The following is a 24,953-nucleotide window of genomic DNA, read 5'->3' as shown; positions in this document are numbered from 1 at the left end:
GTATAGTTATTATTTATCTGCTCGTTTGTTTGTTTTTATGGTGTTCAGTCCTAGATCTCAGTAGCACCACCACAGAGCCGAAGACATACCTCCCCTCAGAGCCAAGCTGGGTTGCGTTTGTCAATGCTGGCAGATTTTTCTAAGATTAAGAAGAGAGGGCAGTTGAGCAATCCTTGGCCTTGTCGAGGGCCTTGAGCCTGGGCAAACCTTCTGGGTTCTGGGGGTGCATGGTTCATGGTGTCAGCTCCCTGCCAGAGTCACAGTGGTGCCTCCTTCCCATTGCTTTTCTGTCCCTGCAAGCTCGAATCCCAGTGTTGCAGTAATTGAGCGTTCCTTATGCAAAGGGACTTTGTAGGATAGAGACTCTCTCTGGCCACCCTCTTCCAGGAGCTCCCATTTCAGACGTGGCTTCCCTTTGCACCTGCAAACCGTGTGAAAAGTGCAAGGCTGAGGCGGGAATGCAGAGCCACTGCTCCTGGCAGCCCCAAGCATGGTGTGTCTGCAGGAGGGATGGCTTTTAGTCCCTGAGTGGACACTGTGTCCTGAGGAGCACAGGACAGCTTCTGTGAGCAGGGGCCAAGAGGTGCGGTTCACAGCTCAGCCTCATAGCATCTCCACACAGCAGCCCCGGAATGGGAGGTGGGGAGGCGGGAGATCCCGCCTGGACGTGACTGTGCCAGCCAAAGCCAGAATTGCAAAGTGTTGTATAGAAGTTCCAGGCCTTGCTTGAAATGAACTCAGCTGTCAATTTTGTCCTCGGAGATTCAATAAAATCCTAGTAATAGCACAATAAATAATAATAATAATAGTAATAATGATAAAAAAGCAGCTAATATTCACCAAGTACTCACTATGTGTGGAACTCTTTTCCAAGGATTTTACAGGCATCATCTCATTTTGTCTTTCAACAACCCTTTTCATATCATCCCCAGTTTATAAATGAGAAAATTAGGGCCCAGAGAAACTGAATAACTTGTCCAACCTTGCCCCATCTGTAAATTGGCAAACCCAGGATGTGAACCATGTTTGCCTGATTCCAGAGCCTGGAGCTCCCAAGCATTATACTGTCCTGCCTCTGAAGGGTCTACCCTGACCCCAAGAGTGTCCTTGAAGCCAACGAACACAGTTGAAAGAGAGACTCGGGGACAGACTTTAGAGCTGACATGTGGGGGGCACTCACCGTGTCTGAGCTAATACATGAGAACTTTACAAACATCTTCACTTTACTCACACATTTCCCCCCACTATTTATTAGCTCTATCCCCCCCCCCCCCACTCTTTTATCAGATGGAGAAACTGAGGCTTTAGAGAAAATAGTGCTTCCCTGAGGTCAACACAGCCTGCCAAGGTTCAGAATCAAGATTTCAACCCTTAGCATCTGAGGCATGAGCTCTTCCTCTTAAGAGCCACTCTCGAGACGTGGAGCAATGAGAAGCTAGGTCTGGTGCTCCTCACACCTTGCATATATACGAGAGATTCAGTTTCTGTGGCTAGGCCCCACCGTCTCCCATGTGTATCTCTGAGCAGCCGCCAAAATGTGAGACTCTTAAACTTTAGGCCAAGTGTTCCATCGTCACCCTGTTAACCCATTGGCTACCCCCCTTCCCCGCCCCCTGCCCTACCTTATGCATGGCAGTCAAGTTAGATGGGAACTTAGCCTTTGATGGAAGTCTGGAGGAGGACTGGCCACAAGGAGAGTGGCTTGTCTCTGTGTGAGTGGCACAGAAATGGTCTAAATCCTTAGGAACTGGGGCACTGTGGTGGCTTGTATTTTACCATCAGCTTCTCATTAACAAAATGGGGAGCAGAAAGTGGTCTGTCTCACCCCCCAGAATCCAGACTGTGGCCACCCCAGCACCTTGCAGGTGCTGTCTCTGTAAAACTGCATTGCGGATTGGCCAAACCCTAGTGGCTCATCATTTGTAGGGGAATTGGTGCCTCAGGTCAAATAGGTCCTGACTGGGAGCCTAGCATGAGGCATACATCTGTACGGTCTACTGGGCAGCGCGCATGGCTCCTCCTCTTCAAATAAAGAACAACTCCTATCTCCAGAAGTGTCAGTCTTAGAAACCACCGAGTGGCTAGGGGATGCCCGGCTGGCTCAGTTGGAAGAGCATGCGATTCTTGGTCTTGGGGTTGTGAGTTTGAGCCCCGTGTTGGGTGTAGAGATTATTGAAAAAAAAATCTTTCAAAAACAGGAAAGAAAGAAAGAGAGAGAGTGAAAGAAAGAAACTGCTATGCATCACCTATCCAGGGTGATGTCCTGGGTGAATGAGGAAGTCCGCTCAGTCCCTGGGGGTGCAGTCAAATACCATTCTCTCTGGCTGTTGAGGGAGGGATAAGAGAATGCAGGTGAAAAAAACTTCTGGATAATGCACATTGCATTTTACTTTGGATTTGAAATAAAATGCACAGGTTGTGTGTGTGTGTGTGCGTGTGTGTGTGTGTGTGTGTGTGCAGTTTGTAACAGCCTAAGTCACAACTGATGTTGTGTTCCCGGGACACACAGCACCTAGGACTAGACAAAGGTGCCTGGATTCCCCATGCATTTTCTTTGCCTCCACTTCTGAGGCAATTACTCTTTCTCTGTAGCAAGCACTGCACTGGGGGCTTTAAAGCCCCTTATCTTTTTTAAATCCTCTAGCAAACCTCTGTGGTAGGTACTAAGGCCATGCCTGTTTCCCAGGAGAGGACACAACAGCTCAGAAAAGCTAGTGGACAGCCCAAGGTCACCACGCCAGCATGATCAAAGCCTGGGCTGCGGCCTCCACGGGCTCCCTTTTAACCAGTGTTCTCAACTGGGGGTGATTTGGCCCCAGGGGACATGTGGGGGGTGGGGAGGGGGCTGGAGGGGGCTGTGTCTGGCACATGGTGGCCAGAGCCCAGGGATGCAGCTAACATCCTGAATGCACCTGACCACAGAGCCCTCCCAGCCCAGGATGGCAGTCACGCAGATGCTGAGAAAGTCTGCTTCTCACCCCCAACACGGGTGGCTGAGGAGAACCGGGGGGGTTCTTTTCCCTGCTTGCTTTTGACTTGAAAAGTGGAATCATTCCTATTTAGGCTCTTAGTTGGAAGAACTTAATTAACCATGTTGGAGAAACACCTTTAGAAGCGGCGTTTAAAGAAAGAGGAAGAAACTGATTTCTAATTTGAGGGCATGTGTGCCCCTCTGGACTAGACATCTTCAAGGCCATTAGATCATTCATCCTTCAAAGCAGGGCATTGTCACTCCCCTCATGCCCCTCTAAGGCCAGAGAAGAAACTGAGCTTGAGGGACGCCTGGGTGGCTCAGTGGTGGAGCGTCTGCCTTTGGCTCAGGGGTCCTGGGACCGAGTCCTGCGTCAGGCTCCTTGCATGGAGCCTGCTTCTCCCTCTGCCTGTGTCTCTGCCTCTCTCTCTGTGTCTCTCATGAATAAATAAATAAAATCTAAAAAAAAAAAAAAAGAAAAGAAAAGAAAACTGAGTTTGGAAAGGTTATCATGCTCAAGGTCACATGGCTTATAGACGGGGAGTCTGGATCCTAACCCAGACCTCAAAGGTTCCAAAGTCTCTGCCTGTATCTACGCGATACCTTTCCTTAAACAAACAATAAAAACTACGCTGTGGGTAAACTGGGAAGCTTGAGGGGAGCATTAAAAAAATCCCCCAACTTTGTAATTAAAAGGATTGCTTTTTATACCCCATAAAGTAATCACTCTGTGCCGTAGAAAGTCTACATTAGTGTATATGGGAGTGTGGGTGAGTTGCTTCTAATAATGCTTTTTTACAATTCTCAAGGCACATTTATTATCTATTATCTCATTTGATGTCCTCAAGACTCTTGGGAGGCTGTGGGGGGGGGGGGGCAAATGTCCTCATTTTCCACCTGAGGAACTGGGCCTTGGAGGGAGTAGGGCTTGCAGCTACACTAGCCCCCCGGGCCTCCTGGGCCGGCCTCTGGGGCACCGGCGGTGGAGATGGTGGAGACGCTGACCTTCTTTCTCACAAGCCTGGGTGAGCTCAAGTGAACTCTGACTCAGTAAGGGTTAAGACACATAAACTCTTTTATGAGTAGTAACCATTTACGGTGCCCTGTAAAAAAGGGCCCCTTGCTGTGCTGGCTGCTTTCCCTAGCAAAGGGGGTGCCAGCAAGGCTGGGGAGCACTGGCCAGCCTCTTGGGGAGGGGGCAGGTAGTGATGGGGCCCTCTGTGGCCTCCTCCTGGTCCTAAAGTCTTTCTCTGGGGGGTTGAGAGCGTTCTGGATGCCTTCAGGAGATCCCGGAGAGAAAAGACACTTGCCCCCAGGGAGGGGGCTTGTGGGCGTTGGGTCACAGAGAACTGGCCTGTGTGGTCCTGCGACATTTATTGAATTCCTTGTTGTTACAAGCCAAGCTTTCCACATGCACGACCTCATTTGCTTCCCTCAGCCCTTTGAGTTTGGGGTTGTTCTCATTTTATAGCTGGGGAAAGTGAGGATCAGAAAGTTTTGGGCTTAGAATTTGCTCAACGTCATGCACGACAAGCGGGGGGCCTCGGATCTGAGCCCGCCTCTCCCCAAATCCAAAGCCAGGGCGCCTAGCCCTCATATCAACCTGCCTTCTAGATTTGTGGGAAGTGGGGAACAGAAACCGCCAACTGGCTGGGGAGTAGCGGGTGGTTGGCCCAGGGTAGGTCTTGCTCCCACTGAATGGCCACTTGGAAACAGCCCTGCAGGCAAATCATTCTGACAGCATTTCAGGGAAGCCTTCCCCACCCCCCAACCCCAGGCTGAAGGGCCCCCATCCCTCCACCCTCCTCCCTCCTCAGTGCAGCTGGGCTGGGCCCTGAGCTTCAGCTCTTTCAGGGTTAAACAGTAACCTTTCTACTGCTTGTGGTTGAGCTAATGCTGGCGAGGAACAAGCCCAGCCTTGAGCAAACAGGAGACTGGGCCATGCCCCTTCCCTCCCCCAGCCACCCCTCTGGGGACCTGCAAGGTTTGTTTTTTTTTTTTTTTTTTGCCCTGGAGTCCCCCATTGGATTTCTCAGCTGAAGGCGACTGTTTTAGAAAGCTCGGTGGGAAAAAGAAGAGGAAGGTTTGGCTTGGGTTGGTTTTCCTTCTCTGAGAGTGAGAAGCAAAGAGGTTTCTGGTCGGGAATTTAAGAATCGGCGTAGCAACTGCTTTAAATTTTTGTATGGGGAAACTGAGGCCCAAGGTTGTTTCTGGTTGGGGTGACCAGATGGTGGGGGAGTGACTCTCCTCATCATAACACCTGCCATATAGCTGTGCCTTACTTTGCACCGAGTGCTCCAGGTGTAGAGACTCATTTCATCTCCAACCAACGCACACAGTAGGTGTGGTGATTCGCATTCTGCATATGAGGACACAGGTTAATGACTTGTCTGAGTTAATTAATTAGCTGGTAAGGGGTAGAGCTTGGAATCAAGCCTGGCTTTGAGGCTCACATACATGGTGCCATTACACAGAACCCAGCTCCGCGCTCTTCCCGGCTCGTGGCCTGCTGTGGTCCTATGATTCCTTCTCCATCTTTTACTTGGGCTGGATTCAGGCCTAATTATTTGCCAAACAACCATGACAATGTTAATAATCATCACAAATGTTCCTGTTTGGCCTCACTTGATTCCTAGTCACTGCTCTGTCCCGGGTCCTTGGAACGTGTACCCAGCGCATGGTAGGGCTGGTACATCTTTGTTGAATAAATCAATACAGGAATGAATTTCTATACCTCTTCTTCCCTCTGAAGCCCCACCTAGAACCAGAGAGGTACGAGCTGCGTTAGAGGAAGGGCCTTGGGGGGCTGGAACTACTCTGAGCAGTTTCAAGCCTTGGGTGTCACCCAAGGATGCAAGATTTCCCCCAAACAGGCAGAAAAATTGCCATGAGCTGCTGCTATAAGGCTCCCTCCTCTCCCCACCCCAACATTTTAGAAAGAGCAAGTTAGGGCACCTGGGTGGCTCAGCGGTTGAGGGTCTGCCTTTAGCTCAGGCCGTGATCCCGGGGTCCTGGGATCGAGTCCCACATCGGGCTCCCTACAGGGAGCCTGCTTCTCCCTCTGCCTGTGTCCCTGCCTCTCTCTCTGTGTCTCATGAATAAATAAATGCAATCTTTTTTTAAAATTTTCATTTATTTATGATAGTCACAGAGAGAGAGAGAGAGAGAGAGAGAGAGGCAGAGACACAGGTAGAGGGAGAAGCAGGCTCCATGCACCGGGAGCCCGACGTGGGATTTGATCCCGGGTCTCCAGGATCGCGCCCCGGGCCGAAGGCAGGCGCCAAACCACTGTGCCACCCAGGGATCCCCAATAAATGCAATCTTATATATAAAAAAGAAGTACTTAAAAAGTAGAAAGAGCAAGTTATCTTTTCAGGCCCTGGGTAACACTCAGTCACCTTCTGGAAACAGGTCACTCTTCTTTTGAATGATTGAACAGACTTGTAGGGCTCGAGTGGGAAAGGAGGAGGGTGTAGGGCACACATAAACGCTGGAGGACTGAGGTCAATATTTCTAAAGTGCAACATTTTTATGCATTTACAAACATCCAAACAGTCCCTGGTGAGAAAGTCTCTTCTTCCCCTGTGCCCTTTCCTGAGACAAGGAGATGAGAGAGTCCTTCCCGGGTGGGCTACCACTCCCGTGGGAGTCTCCAGGGCTCTGATCGGACAGAGAAAGCTCATCAGAATTTTCACCAGGAAGGAAAGAGAGGGGCAGTGTCTCATCAGGGAACCCGACTGGTTCCTGATGTTATCAGGGAGCTAAATACTGGAGGGGCGCTGGGGACACAGGCCTGCCGGCCGAGCTGTGGTCACGGAGCCTGGCAGTGGCTGAGAGCAGGGCCTCCGATGCCCGTCGTGCCAACGCCGGACTTCAGATCCGAGCTCCTGCCCAGGGGCCCGGCCAGCTGCCTCCCGCCTGGATCTTTATCGATTACAATTCCACTTTATGCAAAATCTCTTTGGCATTCTCACTTTCGTAAAAAAAAAAAAGAAAAGAAAAGAAAAGAAAAGAAAAGAAAAGAAAAGAAAAGAAGAAAAGAAAAAAAAAGAAAGAAAGAAAAAGAAAAAAAATCGTGGCTGCTGGCCAGACTCGCCCTGTGAGCAGGTATTGCATTTTTCTCCTGCTTCATTCCTGATCAGAGATTATTCATTTATGAATGGGTGGCTGTAAAAACTTGCCTCATGCATATGAAAGTTGAAACTGGAAATTTTTAATTGCCAGTGAGTTTTGCTTTTACTGAAAGGGCTGTGGTAACATGCTTTGGAGGCGATGGATGGAAGGACAAATTATTATTTTTTTTTCTTCTTTTTCTTTTTCTTCTTCTTCTTCTTCCCGAACTAACTCTATGATCTGTGGTCTCCAGTGACGTTTGTCCAGAAGACACTGACTGAACGAACTCTTTGATCCCCTTACAGATCATGATTCTGGAAGGAAGCGGTGTAATGAATCTCAACCCCAGCAACAACCTCCTCCACCAGCAGCCAGCCTGGACAGACAGCTACTCCACGTGCAATGGTAAGGGGACCAAGAGGGGTCAGTGTCACTCCCCCTGGAGTTCCCCCACCTGCTTTAATTAGGTTTTCCAACTTCATGTTTGAAAAATACAGGTTTTATTCAGCAGGGGTGTGGGGACGAGGGGAAATGGGCAACGCCTCATGCTGGAGGTCCCGACGGGTTCTTTGGGGCTGGGGACAGAAGCCTGTTCGAGATATTCCATTTTTTCCTCCCAATACTCAAGGCAGCCTGGCAGAGAGGGTGGTGGAAGTTCTGCCCAAAGGCAAGGCCACCTGCTGATGCTCTTAACAGTATTTGGCTGGTATATCAGGATAGGATGGCAGAGAAAGGTGTGTGTCTGTGTGAGTGCGCGTGCACATGCGCGTGTGTGCACATGTGTGCATGTGTGCTGTGCAGACACATGGAACTTAGCTCCTTGACTTCCTTCTTAAGGAAGATGGGGATAGAGCAGCTTATGCTTTCTGTTTCATCTTCCAGTGACCTCTCTTTGTAAAAGGGAGAGATTTGTCAGGAGCCCCCAAGACTCCCTTTGGTGCTTTGATTTGGAGCCACTCCATTAGAGAGGGAGGGCCTACCGCTGGGGCTGGAGGGGGGGGCTGGAGAGGGGGGTTGGAGATGGAGCCCAGGGTGTACTGTAGAAGCACACAGAATCCAGATGTTGACAAATCAGGCCCCATACCTCCCCGTGAAGGTGTCAGGTCCAGGCAGACGGCTGTGCATCAGACGGCAGTGGGTCAAAGAAGCCCTGGGCCTTCTCCCGCCCCATACTTGCAGCTAATCTGCTTGCAAATGGCCCTGAAATGAAATGAAAATGGCCCGTCGGTAAGCAGAGTCTGCAAAGCAGGGGCCGGAGGGTAATGGAAGGGTTGTATTTTCCAATGAGCAAGTGCAGCTCCACCCCCTTTCGATTCAGAACCCCAGTCAAACAGGGTTGGGAAGTGTGGTCAGGTGACCTTCCCTTACTTGCTCACCTGTCCGCAAAACGGCCATCCCTTCTGGGCAGTGACATTTTCCGTTGCAAGCCTCAGCTTCCTTGTGAGGACCTCAAAGGAACATTCCAAATAGGGTAGGAAGTTCCTGGAGACTGGAATGCCTTTGGTATCCCTAGATCAAGGCTGCGTTCCTTCTGCGTGCGCTGGAGAAAGCTTGGGGCAGTGGGTTTTAGCAGCAAGGAGAATCTTGGCACCCCTTTCACATCTTAACTTACAGAGGCCCCAAAGAAGGCCCAGCTCCTGGCCATGATTGATGGGGTGAGGGAGGTCAGTTGATTAACAGACAAGAGCTGAACTCACAGGATTTTCACATCTTCTCCTAAAACTTCGGCAATCTGAGGAATCCCCTTGGCAGGTGGAAAGAATCCTCCAGTCAACTTTAGACGAAATCCTCTTGTTCACCCAAGCTCTAACAGGATACGATTATCAGGAGCTGTCCTTTATTCTGGATCATGTGAAGCTGGGAGAGAAAATAGAAAGGCTTGTTGTTGGGTTATTGAGAGTTATTATTTATTTGCAGACTCAGAGCTATACTGTCATAGCAGTGTAATTATTTTGGAAAAAAAGACCAAAGCCCCAGGGAGCCACAAAAATACATCCTATCCTTAAACAGCTATTTTTGTGAGACACCAAAAAATGAGAGGGACATGGAAATATCTAAGGTGTGTGTTTGTATATTTGGGAATATTTCTATGTGATTAAATTTTGGGACTAGATTGTTCCAATCCTCGCCCCTGTTTCCCACCACAACTGGCTTTCCCTCCAGGGCCCAAGCAGAGGGTTTAGGGCTGCTTTTGTCTGGCCATGCTATGTGAGGAATGAAGCACAAACTGAGACTGGTAGGTGTGACCCATCTTTGTGCCTAATGACCTCCATCCCCTGATGTTAGCGCTCCTGAGGTCTGGAAGCAGGGGGTGGATTCAGAGGGGGTGAGCACAAGTGGGGTTGGGTTGGAAACATTCCCCCTTTAGCCGCTCTGGGGTGTTGAGGCTAGGTAATGGCCATTATAGGAATCAAAACTTTAGAGCTCTCTAGCTCCCGGCCCCTCAACCTGTATCCATGGACCATCATCACCATCATTATCATCATCATCATCACTGTCATGTAGAAGCTTGTTAGGAATGCAGAAACTCAGGCCTCACCCCAGATGTATGGAATTTGAGTCTGCATTTGAACAACATTCCCTGGTGATTGACAATCGCAGTAGAGTTTGAGAAGTACTGATCTAGCAGGCCTTTGAAGAAAGGAATCAGGGACAGTTTTCTTGTACTATGTTTTCCCCTGTTAGTCCATCATTCAGTTTGTGGGAGTATCTCTATGTCATTGTTCAATTTGATTTCTTCCACTTCAGCTTGGTGAGCTACAGTAGTGTCTTCCCCTCATTCCTTGCCCCCCATCTTTCCTGGATGAAAGCACTTCCCTTTGACCTCTGTTTTCAAGGGGACTATAAGGTCTCAGCCCTGTTACCATGTCCCCAGAGGACGGCTCTCTCTTCTCCCTCCCCTCCCAGGACTTCTGGGCTGACTTTGTGATGTTCTCTTAAGTGAGCACAGGAGAGTCACATAGGCACAAGTTTAGCTCATACCCAGTCCAGCACTATTTATTGGCTTGGATGAACTCGATTGCTTCACTGGTATTTAATACAACCATCTTGTGAGGGCACCACAAACTCTTCTAGATTTCTACAGTATCTCTCCTTCAGCAATAAATTCTAACAGAGAACTAGTGGGAGAGCAACGACGATGGCATAGTCTCTGAGGTAGTTTTTGTAGGAGATGCAAAGATGACTAAGATAGAGTCCATGACCTTGAGTTTACAATTTATAAAGGAGAGTAAGACAAAACCTAGAGATGTGTAAAGAAAAGCAGAACATGACAAAAGCCATTAGAAGAAATAACCAAGTACAACCGTTAGAGATTCCGGGGACATCAGGTTGGGGAGTGGTGGGGGTCTGTGATGGCTTTATGGGGTGGCCAGAGTCTGCAGGCTGGTCAGTATTCAACAGGGAGTGATTGGCAGGATAGAAACCAGGCTGAAAGAACACCGGAGGAAAAAGGCAGAAGTGGTTGGTAGGTCACTTGAAGAATAGTCACTGAGGAGCCTCAAAGTTTGGCTTGGCCATTTTGCATCTAATTTTTTTTTCTTTTTTTTTTCATTTAGCATCTAATTCTGGTGAATAAAGGGGAAGCTCCTGAAGGTAGCTGAGTAGGGAAGTGACATCACAGTGGCTGGAATAACCATTGCGGGACTGGGCTAGAGCTGCACAGTTAGCAGGTGGCTAATCCAGGCCACTCTGGTGAGAAGCAAAGGCATCATAGAGAAAAAGAATCTTACTCTCAAGCCTCATGTTTTGTTGAGAATGGTCTGAATTTCAGATGATGTGTGTGTGCGTGTGCATGTGTGTAAGAGAGAGTTAAAAATGGGAGAGAGAAAAGAGAGGAAGGGAACCGTGTCGGTGTGAACAACAGGCTAATACGTCGCTGAAACTATAGCAACACATTAGCTTGCACGGTGCTTTGCAGGGGGTGAGCTCATGATCTCAGAGCATTCCAGGCCTGTGTCCCCGTGAAGCACCGAGCCTAAGTACTGTACCAGGGAGGATGTCATGATGCAGGGAGGCTAAAGTTTGGGGAGAAGGACCCCGTTTCTGAGAGCCTCCTCCCTAGAGCCTGTCCCATGCTCCCCCCGGCACCTTGACTCCCAGCTGCTGTCATTGGCAGCAGCAGGGCGGCCCACCTCTGAGGGTATGTTCCGGAAGAACCATGGGTCACTCACAGGACCACCTCCTATGTTGCAGTCTCCAGCGGGTTCTTCGGAGGCCAGTGGCATGAAATCCATCCTCAGTACTGGACCAAGTACCAGGTGTGGGAGTGGCTCCAGCACCTCCTGGACACCAACCAGCTGGATGCCAGCTGCATCCCTTTCCAGGAGTTCGACATCAACGGCGAGCACCTCTGCAGCATGAGTTTGCAGGAGTTCACCCGGGCAGCGGGGACGGCGGGGCAGCTCCTCTACAGCAACCTGCAGCACCTCAAGTGGAACGGTGACTATCTCGGCCTCCCCCTCGAGGAGGCTCCTTGTCAGGGACGTCAGAGGATGGTCTCACCTCCAAATTACTGGTTCCCGAGGTTGGGAAGGAGAAGGGGGACGAGAGGACGGGCACAAGTCTAGGGGTCCAGGTGTGTCCAATCCCACAGAAACCCAAAGTAATTTCATTTCTCCTTAGGGTTATTTTTTAAGGAGATGGACGCTAGCTGGGTCTTGACAGGAGACTTGCTCTCAGAAAACCTTTCCTCCCTCTCCCCGCAAATGGGTTTTGATGGCCTGATCCCCAGTCACTGGCTTGTTAAGATCATCATGGGGGTTATTCTTTTCTATAAACTTCTAGACCGAGGTTCCTAAGATGGGACCTACATGTGGTAAGAAGATGCAGAATTAGGTCTGTGTGTGTTTTGGGGAAGAGGAGGCTGTCAATATCTCAACAGGTTCTTTAAAGGTTCAACACACACACACACACACACACAAAGAGAAAGAGAGAGAGATTGAGAGAGAGAAAGGGTTAGAACTAATAATGGTCTGGACATGTATGGGATGTTTCTGCAGGGATTCCTGGAATTAGAGGTGCCCTAGAGCCCCAGACGTGTCTCTCTTGAGGCCCCGCCTGGAACACCAGGCAAGCTATCACTTCAAACGCTGCCCATCGGTGATGGTTTATTCACACATGGTCCATCCTGGCACGTGAGACGCAATAGGGCGGACGGCCTATCCTGCAGAATGTCTCTGACACTGACATAAGGTTCTCCTGACAATGCTGGTAAAAGCAATGAGCTCTTCTGGGAACTGAGGGCACCTTGGAAGGCGGTGGTATTATACAGGAGTAGTGAGCTGGCCTGTCCACGTCAGAACGGGCGTGTCTGTCTTAGCAGAACCTATGTTGGGGCAGGTAGCTGGAACTTTGGGAACCATGAGTTCCAGGGCTAGGAACCAGCTTCAGACCCCGACAGCTCCATCATCACTAGGAGGACCCACGGTCTGGCTGTGAAGCTGGTAGCTGGGGTGGCCTTGTTGGACGACCTCATTCAGCTCCCGGGCACTCCCTTCTTCCCATCCACCTCACAGGGGTGGTTGTTCACTTTTCTTTGATGAGGAGCAAACCCAACAAAGCTCTATAAACAACTCCCAGGAATCTTCAGGAGACGCAGACTTACACTTGAAGACTTAAATATGTTGGCTTTCCTACCTCCACTTAGATCCACTCCTTTAAAGCTTTACCTTGACTGAAGCCTGAGCCTGAGAGACTTGGGAGGCCGAGAGCAAAGGGGCTGTGGCCACCTTTGTCTGTCTTTGACCTTCCATCACTTCTTTGGCCCTGCTACATGCTGTTGGTGCCTCTGAGCAGATTTCTCTCCTTTGCTTCACTGTTTGCCTTTTTGTGGACATTCTATTAGCTTATATTCACTATTTATACTGGACACTCGAAGTGAATTGATTCATTTAATGACCTGATGAAAAAAAAAAAAACCACTGTACCCATCTTACAGATCAGAGACCCGAAGGTCAGAGAGGTTAAAGGTATGACCTCTGCTCCTGACGTATTTATAATCTGTCTGGGGAGGAAAAAACATACTAAACTCATCCACGTGTGTGTATATATGTTTTTACATTTTTATATGTATTTTATATACATAAAATATATTTATATATATATATATATATATATATATATATATATATACACAGCTGAGAGAGGAGTTGCAAGGCATAAAAAGAGGGGAATTACTTCATTTATCCAGACATAGCTCATAGATTGGATCTAATCAAAATGGTTTGATTACATTTAAGATCAAAGAAGAATCAAGCTGGTTAAAATGGGTTCTTTCTTCCATATTTCCGTTTCATCTTATATCATATCTTAGTAGGGGAAAGCGCCTTAGGAGCCATTTATCTGACTTTATCTAGTTCAATCCCCTAAGTTTACAGGTGAGGAAGCCGAGACCCAGCAAGACAAAGTGCCTTGTGGCTACGAGTGGGAAAACTGGCCTTCTGACATCCTCAGCTCTATTTCCACCATCCTGGATGGCTCCCCTACTACCAGGCCAGATAATTCCAACGGATGTAGATGCCCTGTACCTACTGACTTTCTGGGCCAGGGGCTCCAGGCTCGCATGTGGAGATGCTGAGAAGGAAGCCCTCTCACATAGGCACACAGAGGTGGACAAGTGGCAGGAACCCACAGAAGCTCTTCCAAGAAGCCAGCCGTGTTCCTGTTAAAGCTTTTGGGGCTCTTTGTGGGCCAGCTCTGACCTTCCCCATCTGTCCCCTACAGGCCAGTGCAGCAGCGACCTGTTCCAGTCCACGCACAACGTCATTGTCAAGACGGAACAAAGCGGTGAGTAGCAGCAGACAAAGGGAGCCAACTTGGTAGCAAAGCCCGGGGGGATGGCAGCTGGGAGGGAGTGAGCAGAGTGTGGGAGCAGGCCTCCGGCAGGAAGGCAAGGGATGCTCTTCCCTGGCTGCCTCCGATGGGCCACCCCTCCATGAGTCTTGTTCCTGGCCTTGGGGACCAGTGACTGCCAAGTATTTCTAATCTAGACTGAAGCTCTCTGTGCTTCTGTGTTTCCCACTGCTGGTTGGGGCATCACCCGGGCTTGGGTCCAGGAGCTGGGGAAAATGCAGATTTCGAGGAGGGCCTCCTTCTCTCTCTTTTTTTTTTATAAATTTATTTTTTATTGGTGTTCAATTTGCCAACATATAGAATAACACGCAGTGCTCATCCCATCAGGTGAGGGCCTTCTTCTCACATCAAGGGAGTCCTGGCCTTGGGCCGGGTCAAGTTAGGAGAAGCAAGGGGGGGGAAGAGAAACCTCCACTGACTCCTCCCCTCATCCCCCCTTGGTGGGAGTGCATTTCACAAAAAGGAGGAAGCCACAGACTTGCTGTTGTAGTTGCTGTAGCTCCTGCCGGCTGGAGGAGGGGGGACATCCAAAAGCAGCTGTAGAACCCATGCCCTGCCTCAAGTACAGTTTTAGGCAAATGACACTCTTCAGGGCTCTGAGCAGGGTCTGCAGTTTCATAGTATTTACATTTATTTTTTGTTTCTCTGTCCCCAGTCCAATCACCCCTCCTTTCTCTGTCCCAAATCTTTCTCCCTGGGGACCTTCTATGGGGCTGTTGGACTTGCAGGGGTGGGGGGGAAGAAATGTGCCCCAGGGCCTCACACCCATCAGGGCTCTTTGCATATTGATCTTTGGCCTATGACCTCTCAGGCTGGGGAGAACTATGCAAGCCCCTAGAATCCCCTGGCCGTGACCGGTCCAGGGTCACTCCCCACATCCCCATCAGTGAGATTGTGAGCCAAGTGGGATGGCTGAGTTTGCCACAGGCCTCCCTGCGGGTTGCGTGCCAGCCACCAAGGACAGAATTTGACCCGGGGTGATTGTGAGTTGCTAGGGGCTGAAACTGGCCCCATGCAGTTATTTACTCTTTTATAAGGGGCTGGTCACCATTATTAAAGAAAAAGCAATCGCTGTTAAGCATGTTAATTAGGTTTTCCTAGGCTTCCCCCTGCAGAGGCCAGGGGTTGGGTTCTCCTGGGCCTGATTGCTCTAGAGGCAGACACAGGACTTGGCCCAGAGGTGGTGCTCCACACCCAGCTCCCCCGGGACCTGACAGATAGTCCCACTGGAGGAGCCAGCTGGTATTGGAGAGGGCCCAAATAACCTGGTAATTCCTCCTTGACCATCCAGACATTCTTGTGTCGCCAGTTCAGAAAAGCTGAGCCAAGGGGTGGAGAAGAAGGTCCACCCTAGGAGGAGGGGAGAAGAGGCTCATAGAGGGGCCAACACCCCCCCTCCCCAAACCTTTTCGGTTCAGTTTGTTTTCAGAGACAACAACAGGTGTACGAGGTGACCCAACAAGGAGAGAGGGTGTAACCCCATGAGATTGGGCTTGGGGTGCCCAAACACGTAGCTATTAGTTAAAATACCAGCTAAATCCCTATGTCGTAAACAGGAGGACTTAGCCAGTGAGTCAGGTTTTATACTATTTATGCTATAAAAACAAAATGTAACTCGGCCAGTGGCTTACCACCCTGACCCTGAAATTCAGAATGCAGACAGCAGGGGAGCTGAGGGCAGCTTCCATCTGTGAAGAGGGGAAAGCAGGAAGTTCCTGGTGGGGACGAGGTGAGAGCTCCTGCCAGGTCTCAGAGCTCTTGGCCAGGAAAGAAAATGCTTCTGTTGGAGATCAGCCCAGACGTGGGGGTTGTGTAGGAGTTGGGCTTCATTTGGGGTAGGTGGACGGGAGTTTCCTTTGAATCTGGAATCTGAAGAGTCAGACATGCTTACCCAGCACGTTGCAGGGGTGGGGTGAGAGGGGGAGAGGGTGCACGCTTCTTGTCCAACATGAGGCAACGGGGCCCCACTCTTAAAAGTTGTTTGCTTGATTTGGTGACACTCTCTTCTCCTTCTCCTCTGTTTTGTTTTGAGAATTTTATGTCCATCCCATAAGTTAATTGGAGAACTCCTGAAGGGGGCAGGGGCTGTCCCCCGACTGAAGGGGGGACTTAGGAATTTCAGCCATGAAGACAACCATGATAAGACTGACTAGACTTTCCTGAAAGAAACCTTAATGCTCCCAGGAAGATATTTCTAGGACAACGCTCATGAATTAGGAATTATTTGTCGCTAGCAATTTCTTTCTTTTTCGAATATAAAAATATTCTGGTGATTGTACAGTAGAACACAAGGTGATGCCAGGCTCCTGAGCTCCCCCCTCCCTCCACTGTGTGCATCCTGGGAAAATTGCCTGGAAGCCAAAGCAGTCTAGGACAGGTCTCACTGCAGTTAACTTCCCTCAGTTCCCTAAAGAGGCAATGGTGGGGTAGGTACATGGTGGGGGCCGTAACCAAACCCATTTCCCACAGGACACTGGGAGAAAAAATGAGTTCACAATCTTATAAAGTAACATGTGGTAGAGGCAGAAGCTTGACCTTTCTCTCTGAGGACCACCCACCTCTCTGATGAGCTGTGAGTCAGAAGATGCAAACTCATCACCCAGGGAAAGATGATTGCTGATCATTCCCGTTTTCTATCTTTTGTAGACCCTTCCATCATGAACACCTGGAAAGAAGAGAACTATTTATATGACACCAACTATGGTAGCACAGTAGGTAACTAACTCCCCAACACTTAAGGGCCCTGGACATTCTTCTTCTGTTTTCTAACAGCCACAGAGTCATAGTGTAAGGAGGGGGCTCTTAACATCCTTCATCATTTCATTGCTGCAGATTTGTTGGACAGCAAGACTTTCTGCCGGGCCCAGATCTCCATGACAAGCACGGGTCACCTTCCTGTGGGTAAGTGACATCCTGACATCAGGGCTGAGCGTGCCTCGTGCAAATGCTGACTGAGGATTAATGAGAATTACAACACCCTGTGTTTCCACTCCGTTAGAGCCTTTCTCGTGAAAAGATTAGGAAAGAAATGGAGTTAACTATTTTTTAAAAGATCTGCTTTTGAGCTAATATTTGTGCATTGAAGATGACCGGCAAGGAAACCTCTAGGAAAAGTGTTGGTCTCCTGTGAAACCAAGTGACAACAAAAACTCTTTTTTAGCAAAAGCCTACTCTTAGGACATTATCTGATAGAACTATTCAGACTTGGGTATACTTTTGGGGGAAGAAGGCTATGTTTAATTTTCAACGCACTATGTCTGACTCTAGAGAAAGAATACCTAAGACTGGCCTTCAGAGATCAGTGAAACTGCAGTGATGATTGCTGAGTAGTAGGGTAGCTGTCAGAACTTTCTAGAACCTTGGTTATCACAGATCAGCTTTTAAGCCTCACCCTGATGGTTCATTAGGACTCTCTGATTAGTCAGACCACCCGCGCTTCATGAAGTATGTTCATGTTAGTTGTGTTTGGTTATAATGGGGTGCACCCCGGGGTTGTCCTTGATGCTTACGCAAGATTCCCCTGCGAGGTTGATCTGTTGGAAGTCCGGAGAGGAGCTTTCGGATGGTATTTCACACCCCCCCCCCTTATGGAGAGGCGCATTGGCACGTGCCCCGTGAGAATGAACGCACAAGGGTTTCGTGATGTCCCTTGACCTGGATGCGAACTCGTAGATCTGCTTGGGTCTGTGAAATTTGGAGCTTAGACTTGTCATGAGTCAATTGCTCTTTTCCCGGAACTGAACTTGGGGCATCTTCAGGATTGGGGATTTAAACGAGTGCTTATGAAAGAACTTGGGATTGTACAGCCTCTCCCCCCCAGAACCTCACCTTGTCTTTGCTTTTGTTCAGTGTGCTTTCGAGAACCAAAATAACGAGGTTTGAGGTTTTGTTCAGGTCAAACCCCTTGAATGAAGCAGGGTTGGGATGAAGAATCTGGAATAAGGCCAATTTATTTATCTATGTCCCCCGCCCCCAGCGGCCACAGAGTTCCGTGTCACTCTAAGTTGAACTGAAGAAACAGATCAGATACTGGAAAGGCTCTGCAGTGGGTTTGCCGTTCTGGGGGAACTGATCCAATGGGGGGGAAATTTCTGCAGCAGTCATTGCCACCCAGTCAAGACTGCTTTCAGAGAGGAGGAAACCAGGCGATCGCACCCTGACTTCCTCTCACACTTTGTAAGGTGGCGCCTCCCGTGTCCTTCTGGTTGGGTCTCTGGCTTATGGTAAAAGATTGCAGCTGAGAATAAACCTGCACCATCCACTTCCTGAGCCTCGGGGGTTGGTAGGTCCTGAGGCACCGGGAAAACATCAAAAGCCATAGTCCCAGCTCTCCTGCTCTCACAGCCCCGCCACCCTTCTCTCTTCTGTATCCTGACTCACCTTCTAGAATCTCAGAATCCCTAGGGGCCAGTTCTGCTTTTCTATTTGCAGTAACAGAGAACTCACGGTGCCCTTACTCCATTTTTGAACAACCCTTAAGAAGGCCTTTCCAGATCTGCATTCTTTACTCCCCTGGATCCCCATCTCCCCCGATCCCCTGGCCTCCCGGTCCCATCCTACAACCGTGACACGGGGAAGCCAGCCAGGACCTCGACCAGAATTATTACTGATAGAACCAACTTGGCATCGGGGCTGGCAGCTTCTTTGGAGTCATTATTCCTCAGCCCCCTCCAGAGGGGTAGTCGATTACAGCCTTGTAGGGGGCCGTTCCTTCCAGAAAGGTCTAGTCTCTACTGGATGGGACCAGAACACCACCCATCTCAAAAAAAAAAAAAAAAAAAAAAAAAAGGACCTCTGCCATTCGTCTGAGTCTTTAGATTTCAAGTTCCCAGGAAATCGAGTGCAGTTAAGCCTCTCTCTACGTTTTAATGCAAGCTGCAAGCCAGCCGAAGGCAGGGCCCAGCATACACTGATGCCCTCTGCGATAAAGGCAGGTGGGGAAGCCGGCTTTGTTTGGACTTCTGTGTCAGCTGCCCAGGTCACAAAGTGGCCGCTGCCAGGGTTCGTGATGGGCCCGATAGTCCCCGAGCCAATCACGCCAGCTCGGGCCCGACGTGTTTATTCGCTGACTTGTCGAGCCTCGAGCTAGGGAGGCTCGCCCTGGTAGGACACGGACATTTGTATATCCCGTAAAGGAATGGCTCACGGCTGAATCACATGCAAATGCTTCTAATCTTTGCTTCTTGCGAAGTGGCTTAGCTGAAGTCATAGTCTGGAACTTGCGTCACCGACCTGTGGCTTGGTGCTCCCCTTGCCCAGACTGGACCTTGGCCGGCTGTGCCTGGGAGCAGAGCGAGAGAAAGCCCGGGCCCCACGACTTCCCCAGAGCAGGCCATTCCTTTACGAGAATGAATCACTTAACCACACGGCTCACTTCAAAGGTTGTGACTTTTATTTTTGGGGTGAGGGGAAGACACAGGGGGAGAGGCCATCGCAGTAAAGTGAGGCTTCAGATCAAAGGACTTTGTGGGTGATTCCACAGCTGGGCCCGGAGAGGAGGCTGCAAGAAACCCGAGTTTTTCTTTTGCCTTTGGCTGCGTATTCCCCTGTGCTGGGATGGAAACCTTTGCATCGGGGGGTGTCGTTGGTTTTCCAGCTGTGTTTCTTTTCTGGAAGCTGGGTGGAGGGGCAGCTGCGTAAGTGGCCGACATCTCACAGAGAAAATTCCCCCGCGATCTGTCTGGTCTGGGGTCTTGCAGTCTGGAGGCCAGGGACTCAGGCGAGCCTAAGCCCCGGGAGCAGTTTGCAGATTGTCACGAGCGCACACGCATGTGCACGTTTCTGGGGTAGTGGGTCCAAGATCCCGTCTTATTTGCAAAGGTCCCCTAACCCCCAACGTGACTGATTCCGTGTCAGCTGGCAACCCCTAAACAGTGGTGGGGGCCAATAAGCCAAGCAACGCTTGGGTTTTTCTGAATTCAGTCCTGGCTCTGAAATCATGGGCCGCCATCCCTCCTGGATGCCACTGGAAAAAGAGCTTTGCTTGTGGCCTACTGGGTAAATGCCACTCTTTGTCTGCAGAACAACGTGGCCCTGTCAGAGTGATGTATCACTTGGAAACCGGGGTGGGTGCCAGACCTGTCGCAATATTGTCACATCCTGATGGGATGTCGCAACCTTACCCTGAAACCTACAGGGAGAGAGAGTGGAGTCTCCTTGCGTTTCCTGCGAATTCGCCCTTCCAGGTTTCAGAGAAACCCGAGTCAGGTGCAGGCTCTCCTGCTGACAGTGCCAGGGGACAGATTCTTCACCTGAATAAGAGGTTTCTCTGCGAACCAGCGCTTATGAAATCCCTGTCCTCCTGCCCCCGTGGCTTGCAGAGAGACTGCCGGGAATGCTGAGTCGTGACAAGCTGGGCGCTCTTGTAGTTGAATGTGCCCATGCACGCTGGAAAACAGAATCATCAAGTTGGAATTACTGGTTCCCACTAACGAGAGCATTGGAGATCTGAACCTGATTCTTGGCAGGGAAGGCTTCTTCTGTGAAGTCTGTTACGTGCCGTCATCTCTGGAAATGGAACAGGAAGGTGGTTATGAGCACAGCCTCTGGATGCAAATTGTGTGTGTTCACATGGTGGCTCCACGCTCGGGCTGGGTGCCTCTGGACAAGTCACCTGACCTCTCTGTGTCTCAGCAACTCCACAAACCTTTGGATCATGACAGTACCCACCTCATAAGGTTGTTGAGTGAAGTCCGTGAATGCATTCCTGTAAAAAGCTTAGCCCAGTGTTTGGTACATAGTAAGTGCTCAGTGAACAGTAGCTATTCTTCGTAACCACTTGATTTAGGAGCTAATGGTTCTTTTAATGTTTTTGAATAATGAACCACTCTTGACAATTAAATGAATGCCATGGATCCTGTCCATCTGCGTGAAGTTTCAGTTAGTCCATAATGCCCTTGAAGGCCACACGGGAGCCAGTGAACCCTAGCTTAGGAAGCCCTGATGTACTGTGCACTGAAGAGGTGTGTTACTGGCCCAGTTTCTTAGCAGGATTGACTTGCATTGAGGGACTACTCTGTATTCAAATTGGGAGATTACTCTTAGATTTTGGTGATGACTGATTTTTGGTAACATCTGCCTTGGTCTTCCCAACACCTGACGTGCCCATTCTCACACACACACACACACACACACACACACACACACACACACGCTGCCGGACCATTTATTTTTCTTTTTAAGAAGTTTTATTTCACTTGATCTGCCTCTGACATCTTCTCTTTGGTGATACTCACAAGGGTTACCATAATGAGTCATTTGTTAAACTAATCTGAGTTTCCATAGTCCACTGGTGGCCCTCTGTACTGAGTTCAGGCCAGTCAATGGTTCCTTTGTCAGACTGATTAAAATGTAACTTTGCATGCCAAAAAAGGGCACTCCTCTGGCTTAAAAGCCATTTTTCTTTGTTATAAATGTTTACATTTTGTATTATGTAAAAAAACACACACACATAACTTCTTTCAATGACCTAAATCCTTCAATGGCTCCTATCTCTCTCAGAATAAAAGCTAAACATCCAAAAAGAGTCCCACAAAGCCTTACTGATCTCAGCCTCTACCCCTTGTTCATAGTCATGCGGCTTCCTTCTATTCTGTGAAATGTTCCAAACACATACTGACCTCAGGGCCTTTGCATTTATTATTCTTATTCATAGACGGTTCTTCGGCAAGCTCTTTGCATGGCTAGCTGTCTCTCTCGCATCTACTGGTCTCCTGCTCTGAGAGGTCTTCTGTGAGCACCTTATATTAAATTGCAAATTATTCCCACCTTCCCGCTTCTAGCCCATTCCTTACCCTGTAAGATTTTTCTTCATAGTACTTAGCCTCTCTGTTTTGTTTTGCTCGTATATCACATATGCAAACAGTGCCAGGCATATAGTAGGCGCTCAATAAATATTAGTTAAATGAGTGGATGAATGAATGGAAATGATGACTGTAGGAAATAGGTGAATTAAGCAGCTCTCATTTTTCCTTTTAGCAGAGTCACCTGAGATGAAAAAGGAGCAAGAGCACCCTGCAAAATCCCACACCAAAAAGCATAGTAAGTTGGCTGGCTGTTGCCCTTTCCTTTTAGGGTGGGTGTCCTTGGAGGCCACCAGTTTTTAGGCAAATGCCTCCTTAGCCTGTCACCTCCACTTCTTTATCTCAGCCTGTTTAGAATAAGACAGTGGGGGCATCACTCGCTGGCAAAGTAAGCCACTCTGCAGTTTCTTAAAGTGGAGATCCACCGGATATTTCTTCCCTGTGCTGTTCTATTTGTTCTAAAACTGAGACACCCATTGAATGAGAACTTCTTGTAGGCATGAGGTTAGCAATTTCCCTCTCTCCAGAAAAAGGGATGGGAAGAGAAGATGGGAAGAAACAACCGAGATGTATTCTTTTTTTCTCTTGTTGACCCTTGGCTTCCTACCTTTGCTGAGTTATTGATTCAAGAAATGAGTGTTTACTCTTCATATTCAACAGTGCCCTTTGGAAGTTGTCTTTCCCCCAATAATAAAACTTTATGAAAATATATGAACTCTCAGAGACATTGAGGGGAGGGCTCAGAAAGAAATCAGGATGGCATAATCTACAAATTATTGGAATTGAACATCGTTACTATTTGCTACTCCATGCCATTCCACAGAATTGAATGAACACAGCACATCAAATAGAGGGGAGGTGTTGTGTAGCACAGGGCTAGTAAGAGTGAAATAGGATTTGGTTGCTAATCTGATTAGAGTAGCTGCTTCACTTTCAAATTATCCCCCTTAACTCCTACCAGATCCCGTCCCAATATATTCTAGGACTTAATGTTCTAGAGTCCTGTTGTTGTGCATTGGACTGAAGTACAGTCACTGGGTAAGAGTGGTTTACTTGGGGGACGCCTGGGTGGCTCAGTGGTTGAGTGTTTGCATTTGGCTCAGGGCGTGATCCCGGGGTCCTGGGATCGAGTCCTGTATCCAGCTCCCCAGCAGGGACTCTCCCTCCCCCTATATCTCTGTGTCTCTCATGAATAAATAAATAAAATCTTTTTTTTTTTTTAAAGAGTGGTGTACTTGGGCTGAGGTATTCAATGAAAGAATGAAAGTGGTTGAAATTTGCTCTTCAGGGAAATGGCAGATTACAAGGAATCCTGAGCAATTTGTCAAGAGTAATTAAAAGAGACTCCCCCTGGCATAGGAGGTCTAAGACCTATTCCTTAATCTTAGCTTTGCCACTAGCTAATTGGGTGATCTTGGTCAGATCACTTAAATTCTCCGTGTCTCAGTTTCCTGATGTATAAACTAAAAAAAGTATGCTATTTCATTCTCAAAAGCCTATTTTTTAATTTTTAATTTTAATTTTTAATTTTTTTAAAAGCTTATTTTTTTAGATCCAATATTTGATGAGTCTGTGATCTGACTTTGCTGGTGGAGAGGGGAAAAATGAATTTGTTCTCCTTGAGGGAAGATGTTGCCACTCTAGGCTTCCTCTGTGCCTTCTTTGCTGTGACTTAGGCCATTCATAAATTCCTTTTCCAACTTGTCCTCAGATCCACGAGGAACTCACTTGTGGGAATTTATCCGCGACATCCTCCTGAACCCAGACAAGAACCCAGGGTTAATCAAGTGGGAAGACCGGTCTGAGGGCATCTTCAGGTTCTTGAAATCAGAGGCTGTGGCTCAGCTATGGGGCAAAAAGAAAAACAACAACAGCATGACCTATGAAAAACTCAGCCGGGCGATGAGGTGAGGAGTTTCCAGTCCCGACCACGACCACTTATTTCCCTGGCAGTCTTAGTCTGACCGGCCATCTTATGCACTGTCCTTTGTTACAGATATTACTACAAAAGGGAAATTCTGGAACGTGTAGATGGACGAAGGCTGGTATATAAATTTGGGAAGAATGCACGTGGCTGGCGAGAAAATGAAAACTGAACCTGCCAACCCTTTGAACATGAACCAAAACATTCCCCAAATGATAGCAAGTCAAGAACTCCTGGACATAAGTATCCCAAGGACTACTTTTCTCTGATATTTATGTACCTTGAGAGGGAAAAACATCCACTTCTAATGGGAAGAAGGAACACTACAGTTGATGAAATTATTTTGTTACTTTGAAGTATGTTCTATATGGGGAACAAACGTACACAGTTTTCTGTGAAATATGATGCTGTACGTGGTCATGATTTGTTTTTGCCTCTATTGTGAAGTTCCTTTCCACAGCAAGAAGAGCGGGATTTGTAGCCTTGTGCTTCTTGCTAAAAGAAAGAAAAAAAAATTAGAGGGCATTAAATGTTTTTATATGCAAAATGATTAGGAAAAGGTGATGTGTCCTCTGCGCATGAGCGTTCACGTGGCCTCATCAAAACAGGTGGGTTTGGTTGCTAGGATGAACTCCAAGGTCTGAGATTGATAGGATGAACCCGAGGATGCTGGGAAGTTTAACCTGACCTTTGGGAGCCGGTGAGTGGAGCATGAAGACTTCCAAAATCCAAGTGGACTATAATCACTGCGTAATCACAATGACTTGCAATGCTTAAATCAGCAAGAATAATGGTGAGGGCTTTCTACTCATTCAAGAATGATTTACCTGATGCCAAGGCTATCTCTCTCCTTCCCTCTTCAATGGTTGGGGGAAAAAAAAACTTCAATTGCCATCTCTGCTCACTTATAGGTATTTAAGAAAGGGTCTAGCCTTGGTTGTTTTTATCCCAATTGTACCAAAATAAATGGGAAAAAGGAGGTGGTGGTGAGTTTGCTCTTGTATTCCTATTGCCCATGTAATTATTTGTTGTGCATTATTTGGCGGTCTTGTGCATTGCAGGATGTTTAGCATTATCCGTGACCTTTACTTATGGGATGCCAGTTGCACTCTCGTCCCCAAAGTTGTGACATTTTCAGACATTGTCAGATATCCATTGAGAGGCAAAGTTGTCCTTGACTGAGAACCCCTGAGGTAGTCCCTCAAGATGAAGATGGTGATTTGCTCTCGTAACAAAAACATGTGTAGATCTTTTAGTCCCTAGAGTGAAGTAAAAGCAAGATTTCAAAGTC

At 48.4% G+C, this 24,953-nt stretch overlaps 1 protein-coding gene across 3 annotated transcripts in view; it reads left to right on the top strand.

Annotated features, from left to right (window-relative positions):
* The window catches only part of EHF (ETS homologous factor), a 38,733-nt gene extending 14,092 nt beyond the window's left edge, over window positions 1-24,641 (top strand). For 2 of the 3 annotated variants that reach the window (XM_055301091.1, XM_055301089.1), the window contains exons 2-9: window positions 7,390-7,489; window positions 11,279-11,524; window positions 13,808-13,870; window positions 16,583-16,651; window positions 16,769-16,837; window positions 21,914-21,976; window positions 23,450-23,645; window positions 23,735-24,641. In XM_055301091.1, coding sequence (XP_055157066.1) covers window positions 7,393-7,489; window positions 11,279-11,524; window positions 13,808-13,870; window positions 16,583-16,651; window positions 16,769-16,837; window positions 21,914-21,976; window positions 23,450-23,645; window positions 23,735-23,834 — 903 coding nt within the window. In that variant the 5' untranslated portion in view covers window positions 7,390-7,392 and the 3' untranslated portion in view covers window positions 23,835-24,641. The remainder of the gene's footprint in view (window positions 1-7,389; window positions 7,490-11,278; window positions 11,525-13,807; window positions 13,871-16,582; window positions 16,652-16,768; window positions 16,838-21,913; window positions 21,977-23,449; window positions 23,646-23,734) is intronic. The other variant, XM_055301090.1, reaches the window with a different exon arrangement.
* Window positions 24,642-24,953: the final 312 nt, after the last annotated feature.

Source organism: Nyctereutes procyonoides, unplaced genomic scaffold (assembly GCF_905146905.1).
Source record: "Nyctereutes procyonoides isolate TBG_1078 unplaced genomic scaffold, NYPRO_anot_genome, whole genome shotgun sequence".
NCBI lineage: Eukaryota > Metazoa > Chordata > Mammalia > Carnivora > Canidae > Nyctereutes > Nyctereutes procyonoides.
This window is presented reverse-complemented; position numbering and strand designations above follow the sequence as displayed.